The sequence below is a fragment of the Protopterus annectens genome, chromosome 8.part0 (assembly GCF_019279795.1).
Source record: "Protopterus annectens isolate FY-2018-M chromosome 8.part0, PAN1.0, whole genome shotgun sequence".
NCBI lineage: Eukaryota > Metazoa > Chordata > Ceratodontiformes > Protopteridae > Protopterus > Protopterus annectens.
This window is the reverse complement of record NC_056741.1, coordinates 1,827,465,192-1,827,481,239: the sequence shown is the minus strand read 5'-3', so window position 1 is coordinate 1,827,481,239 and position 16,048 is coordinate 1,827,465,192. Positions and strand designations below refer to the sequence as shown.

The window sequence follows — 16,048 nt, the reverse complement described above, 5'->3', positions numbered from 1 at the left end:
GAAAGAAATTTAAAACAGCACTTGTTACAAAGATATTAATGTATACCCTTGAATACAGTTTAATACCTCTAGTGTTAAACCATGCTATAATTGCCAGTTTTGAAATGTTATTTCCACAATTTTGTTCATCTTGTTACTGGTAAGGAAATTTTTAGATGTTTAGCGACTAATATAGCAGAGAATATTATTTATTTTGCCACACATAGCAAATGTTCACTTGTTGGAAAAAGTAATAGAAAACTACAAAGAATAATTTGTGAGCATAAACCTGAAATTCTAAGGAAAGTCGATGCAAGTGTACCATATAAACATATTTCTATCAAAAGAAATTATCATGAATTTAGATTTGTTGTATTTCAATGTGTACATAAAAATAAGTTGGGGGAGATCTGATGCAAAGTACTGAATTAGCAAAGTACAGATGGATAAATTACTTTAAATTCCCCATCCAGGGTTAAATGTAACTTCTAGTATTAAGCCTGTTGTAGAATGGAGACAAAATAGTTTGTAGGAATGATTTTATTATATTTAATTTCTATTATTTTCATTTATTTTTTATTGGTGTTTAGTTAATTGGTTGTATGAGTAATATAAATCAGTGTCTTTTGGTGTATTGACTAGATGTACTGATAAAGAGCTGGACTTGAAAACTTTGTTTCTTGCTTTTGAAGTAACAAAGTTGCGTTTGGTGTCAAAGCTCTCAGTTTTTGGTTTTGTGGTTTCAGAGTTTGTTGGTGAGCTCCATTTGGCTATTTGGCACAGCAGATGTGTTAAGTTGATGTAAAGCCCCAGGATGATTGTGTGAGGTACACCTGTCCTGCTTCAGTTGTCTTTAGACAGGGATGAACATTACCTCAGGTCCTTACTAGCTGAGGAAACATGGGAGGCATTCAAGGGAGCATGAACGATGTAAGGGATAGACTTCAAATGTGGTGATTTGACACAACAGTGCAGCTGGGAGGAAAGAACTGGGGAGCACAGGCACTCCATCTGCTCTCCTTTCAGCAGCACTTATAGTCTTGATGTGCGCCAGCAGAATTCATGCATTCACATTCTTAAGCTATAATTTATTGTATCCCATAAAAGGAGACCTTAATGTTTACCCTGTGTAGAAACCCTTTGAAGTGAAATTCTAACAGGGTGCCATAGTTTTGTATTAAAATTTTTATAACATATTTGTCAAAGCACAGCTCAACAACAAGAAAAATGAAGAATCCATTGTATCTTTGTAATAAATTCCAAGTCAGATGTCAGAAACGAGGCCCCTGTCATTCACTTAGTTAACTTCTATTGAACACACAAGAAAAAATGCTTATTTCTGCTACCTTTCTTTACTTTTTCAGCTAGAAAGTGGTTCTATCTACCAATTTCAGTTGTTATAAGATGTGGTGGTTTATAATAAGAAGGAACGCTGCTATTTATTGATAATTTGCTGTATCTTTGTTTTGTAGGCTGGATTGTCACCTGTCATCTATGACAATTTAACCAGTTTGATGACCAGTTTAATAGCTATCGAACTGGAGAAGAATGTTCAGAAGTCTGTATTCAGCAGGGTAAGTAGTTCAGTTGTAGGTTATCTTTGTAAAACTTTTCAGATTTAGTGTTGATGTTTAAGTAATGCTGCTTGAAGTGGTGGTTAATTACTGAATTTTATTTTGATTTATTTATTTGTTAACCGTGTAAAGGAACAGGCTAGTTGCTGACCTTTTTCACAAGACCAAGGATAAATGCATTATATACAGTTTAATTTAGCCATTTTAATAAGCACATTCTGGGAAGTGAGAGGAAACTGGGATACCCAAAGAAAACCCACCTGGAGGTAGAGGATGAACATATAGACTCTATACGAGCTGTAATTGTAGGTTAGGACTAAATCCTGGATCTAGAGCTGTAGATAAAAGCTCTTTAGTGTATCAATATGATACAGATCCAGAAAGGACGTTATATACAATGCGTTTTGCACAGATTGAGCATTCTGCCATATTTCGGAATGGTCAACTGAAGGGGCCTCTATAAAGGCAGAACGCTATATTATCTCCAAGGGCTAAAGTGTGAGATGATGACCAAAAGATGCACAGGTAAATGGGTGGGCACTTTGGTTTTGCATGTATAGTTAGCTGTTTAATAAAGCAAGGTATTTTTTCATTAAAATAATTTCTCCAAGATCTCCACTGCTTGTGTCACTCCTGTCCAGCTTTAGCTTTGTACATTCACTATAATCCCTCCCTCAAGTTTGAGGTAGATCTGTAGAGGAAAGTTATTGTTTTTCCACTTCTGGTGCATTCAGTATTGCATAATTGTTTTAAGCTATTTTTTTGTTTTTGGTTTAATACATTAGGAGTGCTTTGAGTCTAACCTGTAGACTGTGACATAATAGGATCATGTCCAACCCTCATGGCAGCAAAATGACTAGGTTATGACCACATCCTGACTGGACACAACAGTTTGTTGCCCCATGAGTCCTGATAGTACTGGTAAGTACCCCAGATGCTCAGTCTTCTGTTCTTGGTCTAAAGCCAGTTTTAGGCAGATTACAAGGTCATTTCTGATAAAGTAGTGTTTATCTCTGAACATTTAGGCTGGTAGTATAGTCAGAGCTCTTAGTTCTTTTTGGTCTGTACGTGGGTAACATCTTCTCCAGCAGCAAGCCAACACTTGTCTCACTGAGACTTATTCACTGTGCTCAGAAACACCATAACAGCACTGCTTCATAAGACACTGTGTTAAGTTTGAGGTAAAAGTAACTGAACAGAATTACTCTTTGGAGGAGCGGTTTTAAGATCTTGGCTCAGCTATTGGGGGGGGGGGGTGAAATAACAGGACAGCAGAGGCAAATTTATCTTCCCAAAGACAAGACATTTTGATCCAAAACTCTGCCTGTAGACTGCATAATCATTGTGGCAGCCAGTAAGAAAAAGTTATCTGAGGACTCTTATTCTGTCCACTCACCCAGCAAGGAATTTGGTGATGTATAGACTGGGGAGCAAGTGTATGCTTTTGGCTGTTTTGCTGTTTGAGGCGAGAAGCAACTTCAAGCCACTCTGTCGGCCATGTCCAACATTACAAACCTCTGTATGTGCCTTCTGCATAATGCGGTAGATAGAGTGGTGAGAGGACCTGAAGGAGGCATTTCTATTAGACTCCATGCTTGGTTGTGTTTGTGATTTTGAAGGTACCATTAAAGCATACTTCACCAACACTCCTTTTGAATATCATTTGGCTCTACGGTGAAAGAAAGGATGCAGAAAAGTGAGCAGGTTGGTAAGACTCTCTCTGTGAGGTGGGAGTGAAATTTGAGACCCCTTAGTGACCATTTATCAGGAGCCAAAAAGACCCTTGATCTCTCGAACATTCAAACGTCAATATAGCTCCTCTTCTGACAGAAGTAGTAGAGGCAGCCATGGGCCCAGGGGCCGAGGGGGTCTGCAAAACCAGGGTTTTCGCAGGCCTTTTTCTGACAGCCATCTTCAGAATCCCTAAAGGTCTGCCTTGACTGCTGCACTCTGTAATCAGGGGACGCATATCCCTCTACTCACATCTACAGTTTTCCAACATAGTAGACAAGTGGGTGGGAAGGATCGTATCCAGAGGCTAGCGCATTCCATTTTTGGTCAGACTGTTGAGGCTTGTCTTCACATAAATGTGTATTGCAGGAACTACAGGATTGTCTTCCTCCAGAAGGGATAAATATCCAGACTGTATGACAGTAGTCTGGTACATAAATAAGCATAGGGGAACAGATCTTACCCCCTCTGTCGCGAGATCATGAGAGTATGTCACTGATGGCTTCTCATCGATTTCTAACCACAACACATTTCCCTCCCAGGAGATTCAGCAGTGTAGTGGACAGGCTGAGCAAGAATCTCCTGTTGTCTCATGAGTGGTCCCTGAATCTAGCAATTGCAAACGAGATATTCAGTCACTGGGGCACTCCCTGCAGCAACCTGTTTGCAATCCTCCAGAACACAAAATGTAGCAGTTATTTTGCCATACTCCCTCATTGCGTTAGACCCCCAGGGTCTCTCTTCTCTCTGTCTTATTGTAATCCCTCAGGGTTGCCTTATGCCCTGTTCCACTCATGACCAAGTTTATACAGAAATCCATATGATGCAAGGCCACTGTAATTATCTTAACCCCATTTTGGCCTAAGCAGATATATGGTTCACCCTCCTCAAACTTATTTGAAGGACCCCCCCCCCCCCCCGATTACTTGATCCACTGCCAGATCTCATTATTCACCCCTTTGGGGAGCCTCACCTAGACGTTCCCAACCTGAAATTGAAAGCTTGCTTTCTCCACTTCCTATGATGACAAGGGTTGGAATTCTTCCTTCGGATGTTGTCGACATTCTCATGGCATCTCAGAAGTCTTCTACCTGCAGAGTCTATGGAAGTAAGTGGAATACATTCACATTATGGGCTGAATTCCAAAATATAGAGCCATTTTCAGCTTCTATTAGGGGTGTTCTTTGTTTCTTGTCTTTATTTATCTTTGGTTCTAGTTTCTCTACTATCAAGGTGCAGCTAGTGGCAATTTCCTCCTTTGGTGATGGCTTTCATTTTTTAGTTTTCTTCTTAAAATATGTAAAGCCTGTTTTAAAGGCACCTTCCTGTTGTGACTGCATGTCAAAGATCCTGCACCACCTTGGGTTTGAATTTCATTCTGGAAACTTTGTCCAAAGCTCTGTTTGAATCAGAATCACCTGTGGACCTAAAGTTCTTGTCCTAGAAAACCATCTTCCTAATAGCTGTCATTTCATCTGTCCCCCCCCCCCCCCCGTGTTGTGTAGGGTTACCTTGAGGACCAGTTCCTCCTTTATTCCAAAAGTCATTTCTGAGACCAATCTTTCTCAGTTCATTTGTCTTCATTGTTCATTCCAACTACCAGAGTAAAGGGGAATACAGTCTTTATACACTTGATGTACATGGGCAGTTCCATTTCTAACATCACAGAATGACACCCTTTAGAAACAATGAACAGCTGTTCGTGTCCTTTGTCCAGAACAAGAAAAGTGCCTAAGATTTCCTTGTCCCACTGATTGTCTGACTGTATATCCTTCATCTATACTCTCCATAACAAATTTTAACCTTCCAAGTTTAGGGCTCATTCCACTAGAGCCATGGCGGCTTAAACTGAATTCTTCAGATCTCTTTCTTTGGATGACATTTAACAAGCAGCTACCTAGTCTTAAACTCTCGCACGTTCATTAAACACTATAAGTTGGAATGCATTTCCAGGGCCAGAGCTTCTTTTGGAGCATCCATGCTGAAAGGTCTCCTGTCATGAGGCCACCTGGGGTTTCCGCAAGTGGGATTCTGACTCATATGTCAGATCGGGCAAACTGGACGAATAGGCTACAAAAGTTATGCATTTACCTTAATGGTAGATCTTGTCATCCCAGTCAGTCTGATATAATAACCCAACTTCCTTCCCCTTGCCAGTCTGTAAGATATGAAGGATCTTCCTTCCTTAATTAAAGGCAATGCAAGTGCATCAGAGTAGATCTGAGAAAGTTAGGGGGAGCAGAACATTTTGGGAAGGAAAGATTTTATAAGGCTAGAGGCTGGAGCACTGAATTTGCTGGGTCGGATTTGAGTGGTGCCTCAAAGACCCACATGTCATATGAGATGGACTAGGATGAAAGGATCTATCATTATGGTAAGTACATAACTTTCATTTATTGTAACTTGGTGCATATTTAAATTCTGTCTGAGCTCCTGTTGCTGAATTTGCATATTCCATTCCAAATGTTCTCCTGTTTTCCTTCAGAAATGTACCCTCTTTTGTTATATTTTGCCTTTAAGGTCCCCTTGATACATCCCCACTGTTGTACCCTGGTGCAAGGGTAGGCTAGTACAAACTCCCTCATTCCCAGGATGCCATTGAGAGCATATAGCACCCTCATGGTTAGATGAATAATGACTCCTTTGAACAGTGCTTGCTCTAATCCCCATGGAATTCATGGGGTAAGGGGAAACCTGACTGGATCATGTCCATTTGGGAGAGACTTGATGGTTGGCCGGCCTGGTGGGACAAAATTCACACAGAAAACAAAATGTAACACGCCATGAGAAAGAAGAATCTGTGACTGTGTGTTTTAAATAAAAAAAAAAAATTTTTTAACGATAATTTTTTATTTATAGTTTAATAGGCAAGTAAAAGGGTAAGTATCCTAAAGGGCCTTTTTAAGCCTAGCCATGCTTCCAAAATGTATGTCAGGTTATCATACCACTAATTTTAGTGGGGATATTGCTTGGGTATGGGTGATCAAGCATTTACAAGCTTCCCTTTTCTAATGGGGACACAGGTTACAGACCAGAAGCAAATATATGATTCCCCATCCACTGATCCGAGGTGCTTTTGAATTAGTGCTGGGAAGAGCTCTGCTTCACGTGGATGGGAACTCTGTTACAAAGAAGAGGTAGTCTCTGGAATACATACCTGTACCTCCAACATGTTTATTTGTGTTGCAGACAAGGTTAAAGTTCCTGGATCTGGTGTTTCTAATGCCATTTGTTTTGTGGATGTGCAGCAGGTCCATAAGGGCCAGATCAGAGGATGCTTTGAAGGTCAGGCATACATAGATTCACATCAGTCTGTAGGAGACAGAGTATAGGGGTAAGGCTGTGAGGCCGTCTGCAGAGGACATGTTTGTAGGATTTTTCTTTTTTTTGTGAGGAACCCCTGTGGATGCTCCAGTTGTTGCATATGTCTGGTATATTATATACCAAAGGGTGCATTTTACACAATTATTTATCTAATGAGAGCAAGTACAATGGAATGGATCAATAACATCTTTGGACCTAGATGCCATAAACTTCCTTATAACTTGTGCCACACAGAATGATATCATTAGTACATCAAACACATAATGGTCAAAGGCCAAGCCACTGCCTACATGCATTCCCAAATCCTTGACCATAGTGTCATTTCTTAAGATTCTGTTATCAATGCTGTCATTTCAATGGGTGGTTGTCTTTCCAAAAGATACTATTATGCATTTTTTGTCATTGAGCTTTAGACTGTGACTTTGGCACCAGTTAGTAGTCTGTGTCAGAATTTCTTTTATGATGTTTGTGTCTGGGAGATTATGCAACTGGACCTATTTTTCAGTGTCAGGGACCTGGTCAGTCAGAGGCCTTTGACTTCCTAGACGTAGATGCCAAAGAGGACTTGCCCCTGCACTGAGCCCTGGGGGACTCCACTATTAACTGGCCTTTAAGTAAAGGTAGACTAACCTCTCCTGACTTTTTGTGTGCCGTTAGCCAGCTTGCTATCAGGTCGATAACATAAACGTTTATACCTAATTTTATGAGCTTGTCTACAAAGCTGGAGTTTGGTATTGTGTCAAATGCTTTGAGCAGGTCAAGGTAGGCAGTATGCACCATTTTGCCTATGTCCATTGCTTTGGTCATCTTCTCAAAGATGTCCACTGGAATGAGTAAGTGTGACTTCTCCTGATGAAACCAAAGTATGTTGAATCCAATATCTGAAGGTTTCTTGTGTCATTACAGTACAGTGTCTCTTACAGATATCTAAGAGGCGATCTTATTCAAGTATATAGAGCATTTAGAGACAACTCCCTCTGGGAATGTTTGGGGTTATCAAAAAGTACTAGAAAGTCATCAGACAACATATGTAGAAGATTCTATAGGAATGAGAAGTGTACTAATTGGTTCTCTGACTAGAGTAGCTGATGCATGGAACAGACTACCAAATTACAGTAAGGCAAGTACTAGTTTAGATATATTTTTAAGAACAGCCTGGATACTTGTTATGGAACAAGTGTTTTGGTATATTGGCAAGCTAGAAGGGCATTACTGCCAGTGCTTCAAATATTTGTATGCATTATTTATCATTATAGTGTTCTTTCCATGGCCTTGCATATGAAACTAGTCAGGCTTTATGGTTTGGTAGGTTCCTGGGTCTATGTATACCCTGCCCTTGTGTAGAATGATAACAGTTGCAATCCTCCATTCATTTGATATGAAGCCAGTTTGGAGGCTATGATTGAATAATGCTTCCAGTGGTACCAATTGGTGATGTTTCATGGTGTTGAGGCATCCTGGAATATTGTCAGGTCCCATCGATGCAGTGTTTTTGGCCTTGGGGAGTAGATCAAGGACATGCTCCCTAATGGTCTTGTATATGAAGCTAGTGAGGCTTTATGGGTTGGTACTTTCCTGGGTTTGTGGATCGCCTGCCCTTGTGCAGAGGGATAACAGCTGCAGTCATCCATTCACTTGGCATGAAGCCTGTTCATTAGCTATGAACGAATCATGCGTCTGGTGGTCCCGATAGATCATGTTTTATGCTATTATGGAGGCTTCCTGGAATTTTGTAAGGTCGTATTGATGCAGTGTTTTTGGCTTTGGAAAGTACATTGAAGGCCTGATCCCTAGTGATAGTTGGGGAAGCTGTATTTATGGGTATTTCGTGAGAGGTGTCTGGGAGAGAAACTGGGGTAAAATTGGAGATTAACTTATTGCACAGTAGATTTGCTACATCTTCTGGCTTAGTATAGATGTCTCCATTTACAGTTAGTTTGGCACATTGTTGTATATTGACTTAGAAGTTTCAGACATAGCTGAAGAATGCCTTGTAGTTGTCCTTAGCCCAGGGGCTGAAGTGTACCTCAAATTTGGATTTAGTAGACTTAATTGCTCTTATTGGTAACCATTTGAAATGTCGGGACTCTGTAAGAGCAAGTCACGAAATACGGAATATGAATGGCTAAAAAATGGACTTACATATATCAAGTTCATGATGGCCATTTCCTGGAATATTCCCTTTTCTTCAAGGTGTAGCAGTCTTGGAGTTGGTGTATTTACCTGGGGGGCTTGCCCAACATATCAGATCAGGGGGTGCCAGTGGCCTTGCCCCTGAAAAAAAGAAGTATAAAGGAGAAGAGTGATGTTTGTGATTCACTCTTGTGGATTTTCAGCCTATTTTTTTTTTTTGCTATGTCAGTACTCAGCATGCTGAGCGCTGACATTTCAGTAGGGAGCTATTCTTACCTTGTTGAGCATTACATTTCCTATTTTTGGCCATGATTTTCTTCATTTTTGTTACACAACCTATTGATGGGATTCCACAGGGGGGCTTGTTTTTCTTTTTTTTTTCTTTGAGGTTGCCCTGTTGGATTGAGTGGTAGTATGCCTTATGGGCTTAGGTGTAGAGACACTGGGAGTTAAGGAGTCTGTGGTGGTAGGTGTTGCTCTGGTAGTGTGATTTTGAGGTTAACAGTACTTATTGCGATTACTACACCTGAGAGGACTTTGAGGATTTAGATTGAATAGATTGCTTTTAAGATCCTCAACATATGTGGGTCTGTGTGTTTGTCCTGTAGTGTGTTTGGCAGGTATTGTGTAGTGTTGTGCGCTTCTGATGATCTATTTATAATTTGTAGTGACTGTTAGAGCTTTGACTCCACAGACAGTGAATAAGTACACCTATCACATAATGTATGTGATTGTTTGAGAATTAGGTGGTTATCAGACAACACAAGACAATTTTTAAATTGTCTAAGGATGTCCATTTCTACCTAGCTAGCAGCAAAGACACTGGGAAAGTTCAGATCTATGGTCCTAGGTATAAATGTAGTGGGTTACAAGAGGAATGGTGCCAAGATATTCTTATGCTCCTCAGTGTAATCACTGAAAGGGAACAGGTTTTCTCAGGTGCTAATTGGGTATGAAGTACAGTCTTTGTCTACTCCCTCAGAGCAAAACACTCTTAGTGCAAACAGTGCCCCTCTGCTCTTTCTGTTATCAGGACCAAAGCAGAAGCATTAATCCCAAGCTGGCACTAAGAACAAATTTCAGGCTTTCTAGTGAGTGGAAATCACTAGGAAGGTCAGGATATAACTTACTGGAGAATAGTAGAAGCATTAATCCCAAGTTGATTCCTGAAAAGCATTTCCCAGGCTCTCTAGTGATTTGTAGTCTAGTCCCAGATGTTGCAGATTTTAAAAGTAAACTGAAAAGAAGGGATTAACTATCATAAATATTCCAGTGCTCCTTAACAGAGTGGGGTGATATGAAACTATAGCTAACGCAGGCTTTAAGCGTCTAACTGATCTTTCAGTGACCAGTGGAATGAGTAGATGGGATAAGATGGGAAAAACTTCTAAAACTAAATTTATAGTAGAGATATGGATATGGAGCTCAAAAGCCACCAAGTTTAAACTTGTCTTTAATGTGCCATGCTCCTGTTTCTATTATGGGATGTCCAAATTTGCCTTTTAAACTAAGACTTCTGTTTATGTTTGGCTATGTAGGTAATTGCCAGACATATATTGGACATGGATATTGCAAAAGATTCTGAGCTCCCACTTTGATGCCTTCATGTTGTAACATCATTTAGTATGGCTTTTGGAGGCCATGAGCTTCAAGATTTTGAATGCTGCTGGTGTAGCAGTAAGTTTATAACCTAGAAGACATTGCTGAATGATAGCAGTTAGATGCTGCTGAGCATATATGAAACTCGTCTAGTCCTGAATAATGAGGCAGCTCGTCCAGGGCAAGTTGTATTAAGTTTGGCCAGTCTACATTATACCAAGATGTATATAAGATATACCAGGGATGTTTTACAGTAAAGGTATGTAAATAGTGTCTTCTGCCTCTAGAGGTTGGATTGATGTTGGTCCCTAGTATAGGGATTGAATACTCAGCAGAACTAATGACTTGTGGTGTTAAAAAGAGCTTGGTTCAGATCAGTTTGGTGAAGAAAACTCTGTGCAAGTAGTTATTCTAGACATCAGGATCAAAACTGATATAGCAGATTACATCAGGAGTGTGAAAGATTGTTTTGAAGTACTGTTGAAATTGACGAGCGCTTCCTAAAAGCAAACACCATAGTAAATAGTGCATGATTTTCTTTTTATAGCTAGGTGGACTACAGTTTGACAAGGAGCTGAGGTCACTCATTGCTTACCTGACAACATTGACAACGTGGACAATAAGAGACAAGTTTGCTCGATTATCCCAAATGGCCACAATCCTCAATCTGGAGAGGGTAAACTGCTTTTATCTTCTGTTGACTGAACAATAGCATTTAAATGCAGATACAGTAACTGGTTCTTGCTCTAGATTTTCATTTTGTGAATCTGATTTTGTGATTAGCTGTATTCTTTTTGTGGTAAATGCTGGACTAATAAAATGGCAGTATATTAGTAGCTACATATGTTTGTTTGTGTCTTTCGGCTTTTCCCGGTTAGGGGTCGCCACAGCAGAACTCCGGTCCGCTAATGATTGGCAGTAGAGTTTTACGTGCTGGCTTGCCGGGCCTAACGCACAACCTTCAACGAAGGAACGCCCATTCACGCATGTCGCCACACAGAATGCATTTTGTGTTAACAGAACCATAGCCTGATTTTTTTTTTTTTTTTTTTTTTAACAGAAAATGTAGATTTTGTTTGCAGTTTGGCCCTCTTGGTGTGACCATTACCCTACCTGTTATTTGATGCAAATCCTACTTAACCACCTTATTTTATTTATTTATTTGTTTTACATTTGTTTACCGGGAAAGTCTGACTGGGATAACACCCATTTTCAGCGGAGGCCCAGGAGAAAAGCTCCATATACAAAGATTATACAGAAGTTATACAATAAATTAAAACTTATACAAAAAATGTACAAGGCATACAGTACACCAGAAATTACATTCTGTGCTATTATAGCTGACATTTGTATTATACAATCATCTGATATAATTCCTTATTGTAGTGTAGACAATGTTGTATCTCAAAGTAAGTTGAGGAAGGGTTTGTAGGGGGGAAATTGGATAGAAAAAGATGAAGTTAGGGATTATCTAGACATGAAAGAGTGCATAGATTGTGAGGTGGTCAGGGAAGAAGAAAAACTATGACCAGAAACTACTAAAACTAGCTAGCCTGGAGTAGTACAGGAGCATTAATGAGCTTCTGTCTGTCTTTTAAGATGAGAGATGAGCAGTTCAGATTCTGATCAAGATGCAGCACAACCGACCAAATGTTTACAATGAAACGGTGGAGAAGAAGCTAGAGATGAGGAATCAGTCCAACTGAGCATTCATATCTTTGAGAAAGCATATGATACGGTCCCAAGAAAGTTGATATGGTCAGTCACACAATGGTTCGTAGTCCAAGAAACAGTGGTAGAATTAGTGTGCAGGCTGTGTACAAGTACAAACAATGTTTGGACTCTCAGAAAGGTTCCCATTGTGAAAAGAAGTGCATCAGGGTTCATCTGCCAGCCCACTGCTGTTCATACCGCCGATGGACTACATTAGCAAACAGGTTGTGGAGGGACAGATCAACAAAGCTGCTGTATACAGACGATGTGGCATTACAAGCAGACTCAGAACAGGAACTTCAGTAAGTGATAGGGTAACAGAATTTAAAACTGAAGGAGCATGGGAAGAAACTGAGTATAGACAAGAAAGTTATCATGGCAATAAATGAAGGAAGTCAGTAGAAGTTGAAAAATTGGGATGAAAGGAATAAAAGGGAACAGGTTAACAGCTTCAAGTAGCCGTGAAGGTTGGTTAAGGAGAAGGGAAGTCTGAATGAGGAGGTCAAAGCTAAGATCAGACAATCAGTACACTACTCAGTTAAATTCAAATAAATAAGTAAGGAGGTATGCCAAGCAGCATGCAGCATTTTAACTGGACACTGTCATAAGCACTGGTGTGTGCATCCATCACTTGAATTACTGTGATTTACAGATACTGAATATTATTGCATTATGTAATGCATTGGTGTTTTCCAAATTCCATGACATCCCTATAAAAGCTGACTAATGCCTGGTGAAGCTGGATTCTGCCTAAATATTACCATTTGCAGTGTCTCGTTTTTTAGGGACATCATCAGATTTCGACCTTTCAACACTGATTTTTCACTTACAAAATGCTCCTTCAAAGAGCTCAGAATTTACAGGTCATCCTGGAGCATGAGGAGCTGTGGCCTTAGCACAAGGAAGTGCCTACCTGCTCTAGTTGAGAACCAAGCCACCAGAAGTGAAAAAAGTCTTTGAGGTAAGAATGCAGACATTGTAAGATTGTGAGACCAAAAATGTAATGATGGAAAGAGCTAGGAGCTGGTGAGTGGTGAATGAAACTACAGTGACCTCACTAGTCCCACTGAAGTCTGAAGGCATTAGATTGCTTGAGGTGTTCCTTGTTTGCTCCCAATCACAAAGACTGCTTTGACTGTGTCCTGACCCGCTGTGGAGGAAAGCAGTGTGATTTCCTCCTTTAATATTTTTAGGCCTCCACTGAAGTTAACCAGGTTTTTAGGTGAGTTGCCAGTTTTTGAGCACCTGTTACAGATATCTGTCTTTCAGAAGTTTCATTTGTGCCATCTGAAATTTGTAACAGGATATTCTTATGATTTTGAGGAGACAAATTCTAGAAAGCCCCCACAATTCTGCAGGTTTCAGATGGAGGTTACTTTTGCAATATTGCTCACCAGTGGGATTTATTCTGCCTAAGATACTGTACATCCGGCCAGTTTACAGAAGCTTGGGCTCTTTCCTTTCATGCTGTGTGCCTCCATCCTATGATAGATATGCATGAGAGTAAATGCTGGTATGTAGGGGATATCCATTTAAAAACAGCCAAAATGTCAAATGGCAAAAGATTGACCATAAAAAGTTAAAACTCAAAAGAAGTAAAAACTCTGCTAGGGGGCATGCCCTCCTGTGCCCCCACCCCCTACCCACTACTATTTTATTTACCGTCTCCAATATCGCACTACAGTGGGAAAAGGGAAAAAAATCTAAGCCCTGCTGTGTAACATTGAATTACTGTTTTCTATTTTTTTTCTGGTTGATTTATTGCTGTATGGCATTTTAAATGCATCCCTATAAAGGAAGTACTGGGGCAAAGTTCAAAAGGGGAGTACATTCACTAAGAAAAAAATGACAAGACCAACTTAAAGCAGACTTTAGAGGATACATTTTGCCGCTACTCCATGAGGTATGACTACGTCTTTCACCATGGCCTCTTAGCCATTTGGCATGTGCCAGTATACATCTGTTGTGGGACGATAATTGCCACTTCCTGTTTCACTTTTTTCTTTTGGAAAAATTGTTACTTTCATGTCACCTAAGAGAGGAAAATGAGACTGCATTCAGCAGAGCCCCTGTGAGGATAGTAACACCAAGTGCTTATTTTGTATGGGTCTAAAACATAATTTTAGGAAGTGCTCCATTTGTCAGTCGTTTATCCATAAAATGATTAGAAGTTATCTAGGAACTAGCAAGGCAAATGATAGCATCTGAGCTGTCACTCACAGATGCCCCTCAACAGCCATGTTAGAAACTTAAGAATTTTAAAGAGTCTAAAGTTTCAGTTGTCCTGTTGGAGTCTTGATATCTATGTCAAGGCACATAAGCCAGGAGACTGACTTCTGTCCTATTCCCACTGTCACAAACCCCACTGGAAGCCATTAAGGCACAGGCTTTAAGGACATCCCACCTGTCTGATCAGCCAGCAATTGAAAATATGAAAGGGGAACCCTAGCTGGTTATTTCTGAGGGATCAGTAGTATACTGCAGGTTCTTGATTGAGAGGATGTCTGTGGGTTTCCTTATTGAGGTATGTCAAGAGTCTGTCCCTCCTAATCTTGTCTGCAGACAAGGGAGCCCGCAGGATTTTTTGCAGGGGGGGGTGCAAACCTAGAGCCCCACCCACATAGCTCACCCCGCCCCCTGCCAACACAGCCCCGCCCAAGTCCACCCACCCCAAGCCCCGCCCACACAGCCATTCCAGTGTCCCATTACTTGGCTATTTCTCCCCATTTACTGTAGACACTGTTCAAATCTGTGTGCATACTGTTTTATGCTTTAGTTCTACAATGATTACAGGCAGTTGGATTTAATTTACAACTTTTATTTCAGACATTATAGCCCAAACACTGAGACATTTACTAAACCTAAACAAAGCAATAGTCTTACAATGAAAACAGACTTGGCATTAAAGCTTCTCTACTTTTGAAACTCACATTCAATGAAACAGCATTGAAACCCACATTCAAAGAAAATGCATCTGGCCATTGGCAGGTTATTTACCTTTGAACTGTTTTCAAGGAATAGGCTCCTTGCAAACCGTTAGGGCCATGCAAAAGTTATTTGATTTACTTGATTGTATTAATTATAATATATAATTGAATTATATCCCTTGTATTATACAGCAACACTTGTTTGAGTGTCGCTGCCGAAGTAAAAGTAATCTGAATAATTCCACATTAAAGATATCTGAAACTAATGAAGATGTTGTTGCTAGAAAACTGTATATTTCAGTGTTTCATCTACAAATTCAGTGCCTGCTGCCATCAAAGAATAAATTGCCTATGTTAAATTAAAAAAATGGTAAGCTGGTATATTGCAATAGAAAATGGATGACAAGCTGAAACAGGTTCATAGTTATTAGGCATCTCATCCAAAGGAGGACATCCTGAGGACTGCAGCATACAAATGTATATGCTGTAGGAATAGAACCTCAAGCCTTTACATTAAGATGCAAGTATTCTACTTGTGGTGCTACTAACATAGCTTTAAAACTTTATACCACAATAGAGATACCATTTGCTAAACAAAACAGTTGCACATTGTAAATAGACTTGGCATGAGCAGCAGTGAACTTCCATTTCCCTTAAAACTCACAGTTCCTTGAAAATTCACTTGAAAATAAATTCCACCTGCTAACTCTAACTTGGGCATTTCACTTTCTCTCTCTTACAAACATACCACACCCCTCAAGGCCTCACCCTTAGTGCAAGAAATCTTGACAAAGCCTAAAATAAATAGGGACATATTATAAATATGGCTCTCAGAAACTTAGAAAATTGCAAGAATAACAGGATTTGTGTTAGTATGCATTTTTCTAAATGACATGACATCTAAAACTGAAATGTCTCATTATTTAGCAACTTCAATCCTTTTTAAGAGGAATATGGGGCAAAAATCTGGACAGCTGAGGGGTATGCTACCTCTCTCTTATACACACACCAAATAATTCTGGTCAGACTTGAATTAGTTCTGGGAAGGTTGCACTTTGCACTGAACGG

At 40.0% G+C, this 16,048-nt stretch overlaps 1 protein-coding gene across 2 annotated transcripts in view; it reads left to right on the top strand.

Annotated features, from left to right (window-relative positions):
• Positions 1 to 16,048, top strand: part of COG4 (component of oligomeric golgi complex 4) — an 873,278-nt gene that overhangs the window by 767,661 nt on the left and 89,569 nt on the right. For both annotated transcript variants that reach the window (XM_044081315.1, XM_044081318.1), the window contains 2 exons: positions 1,452 to 1,553; positions 10,888 to 11,016. In XM_044081315.1, coding sequence (XP_043937250.1) covers positions 1,452 to 1,553; positions 10,888 to 11,016 — 231 coding nt within the window. The remainder of the gene's footprint in view (positions 1 to 1,451; positions 1,554 to 10,887; positions 11,017 to 16,048) is intronic.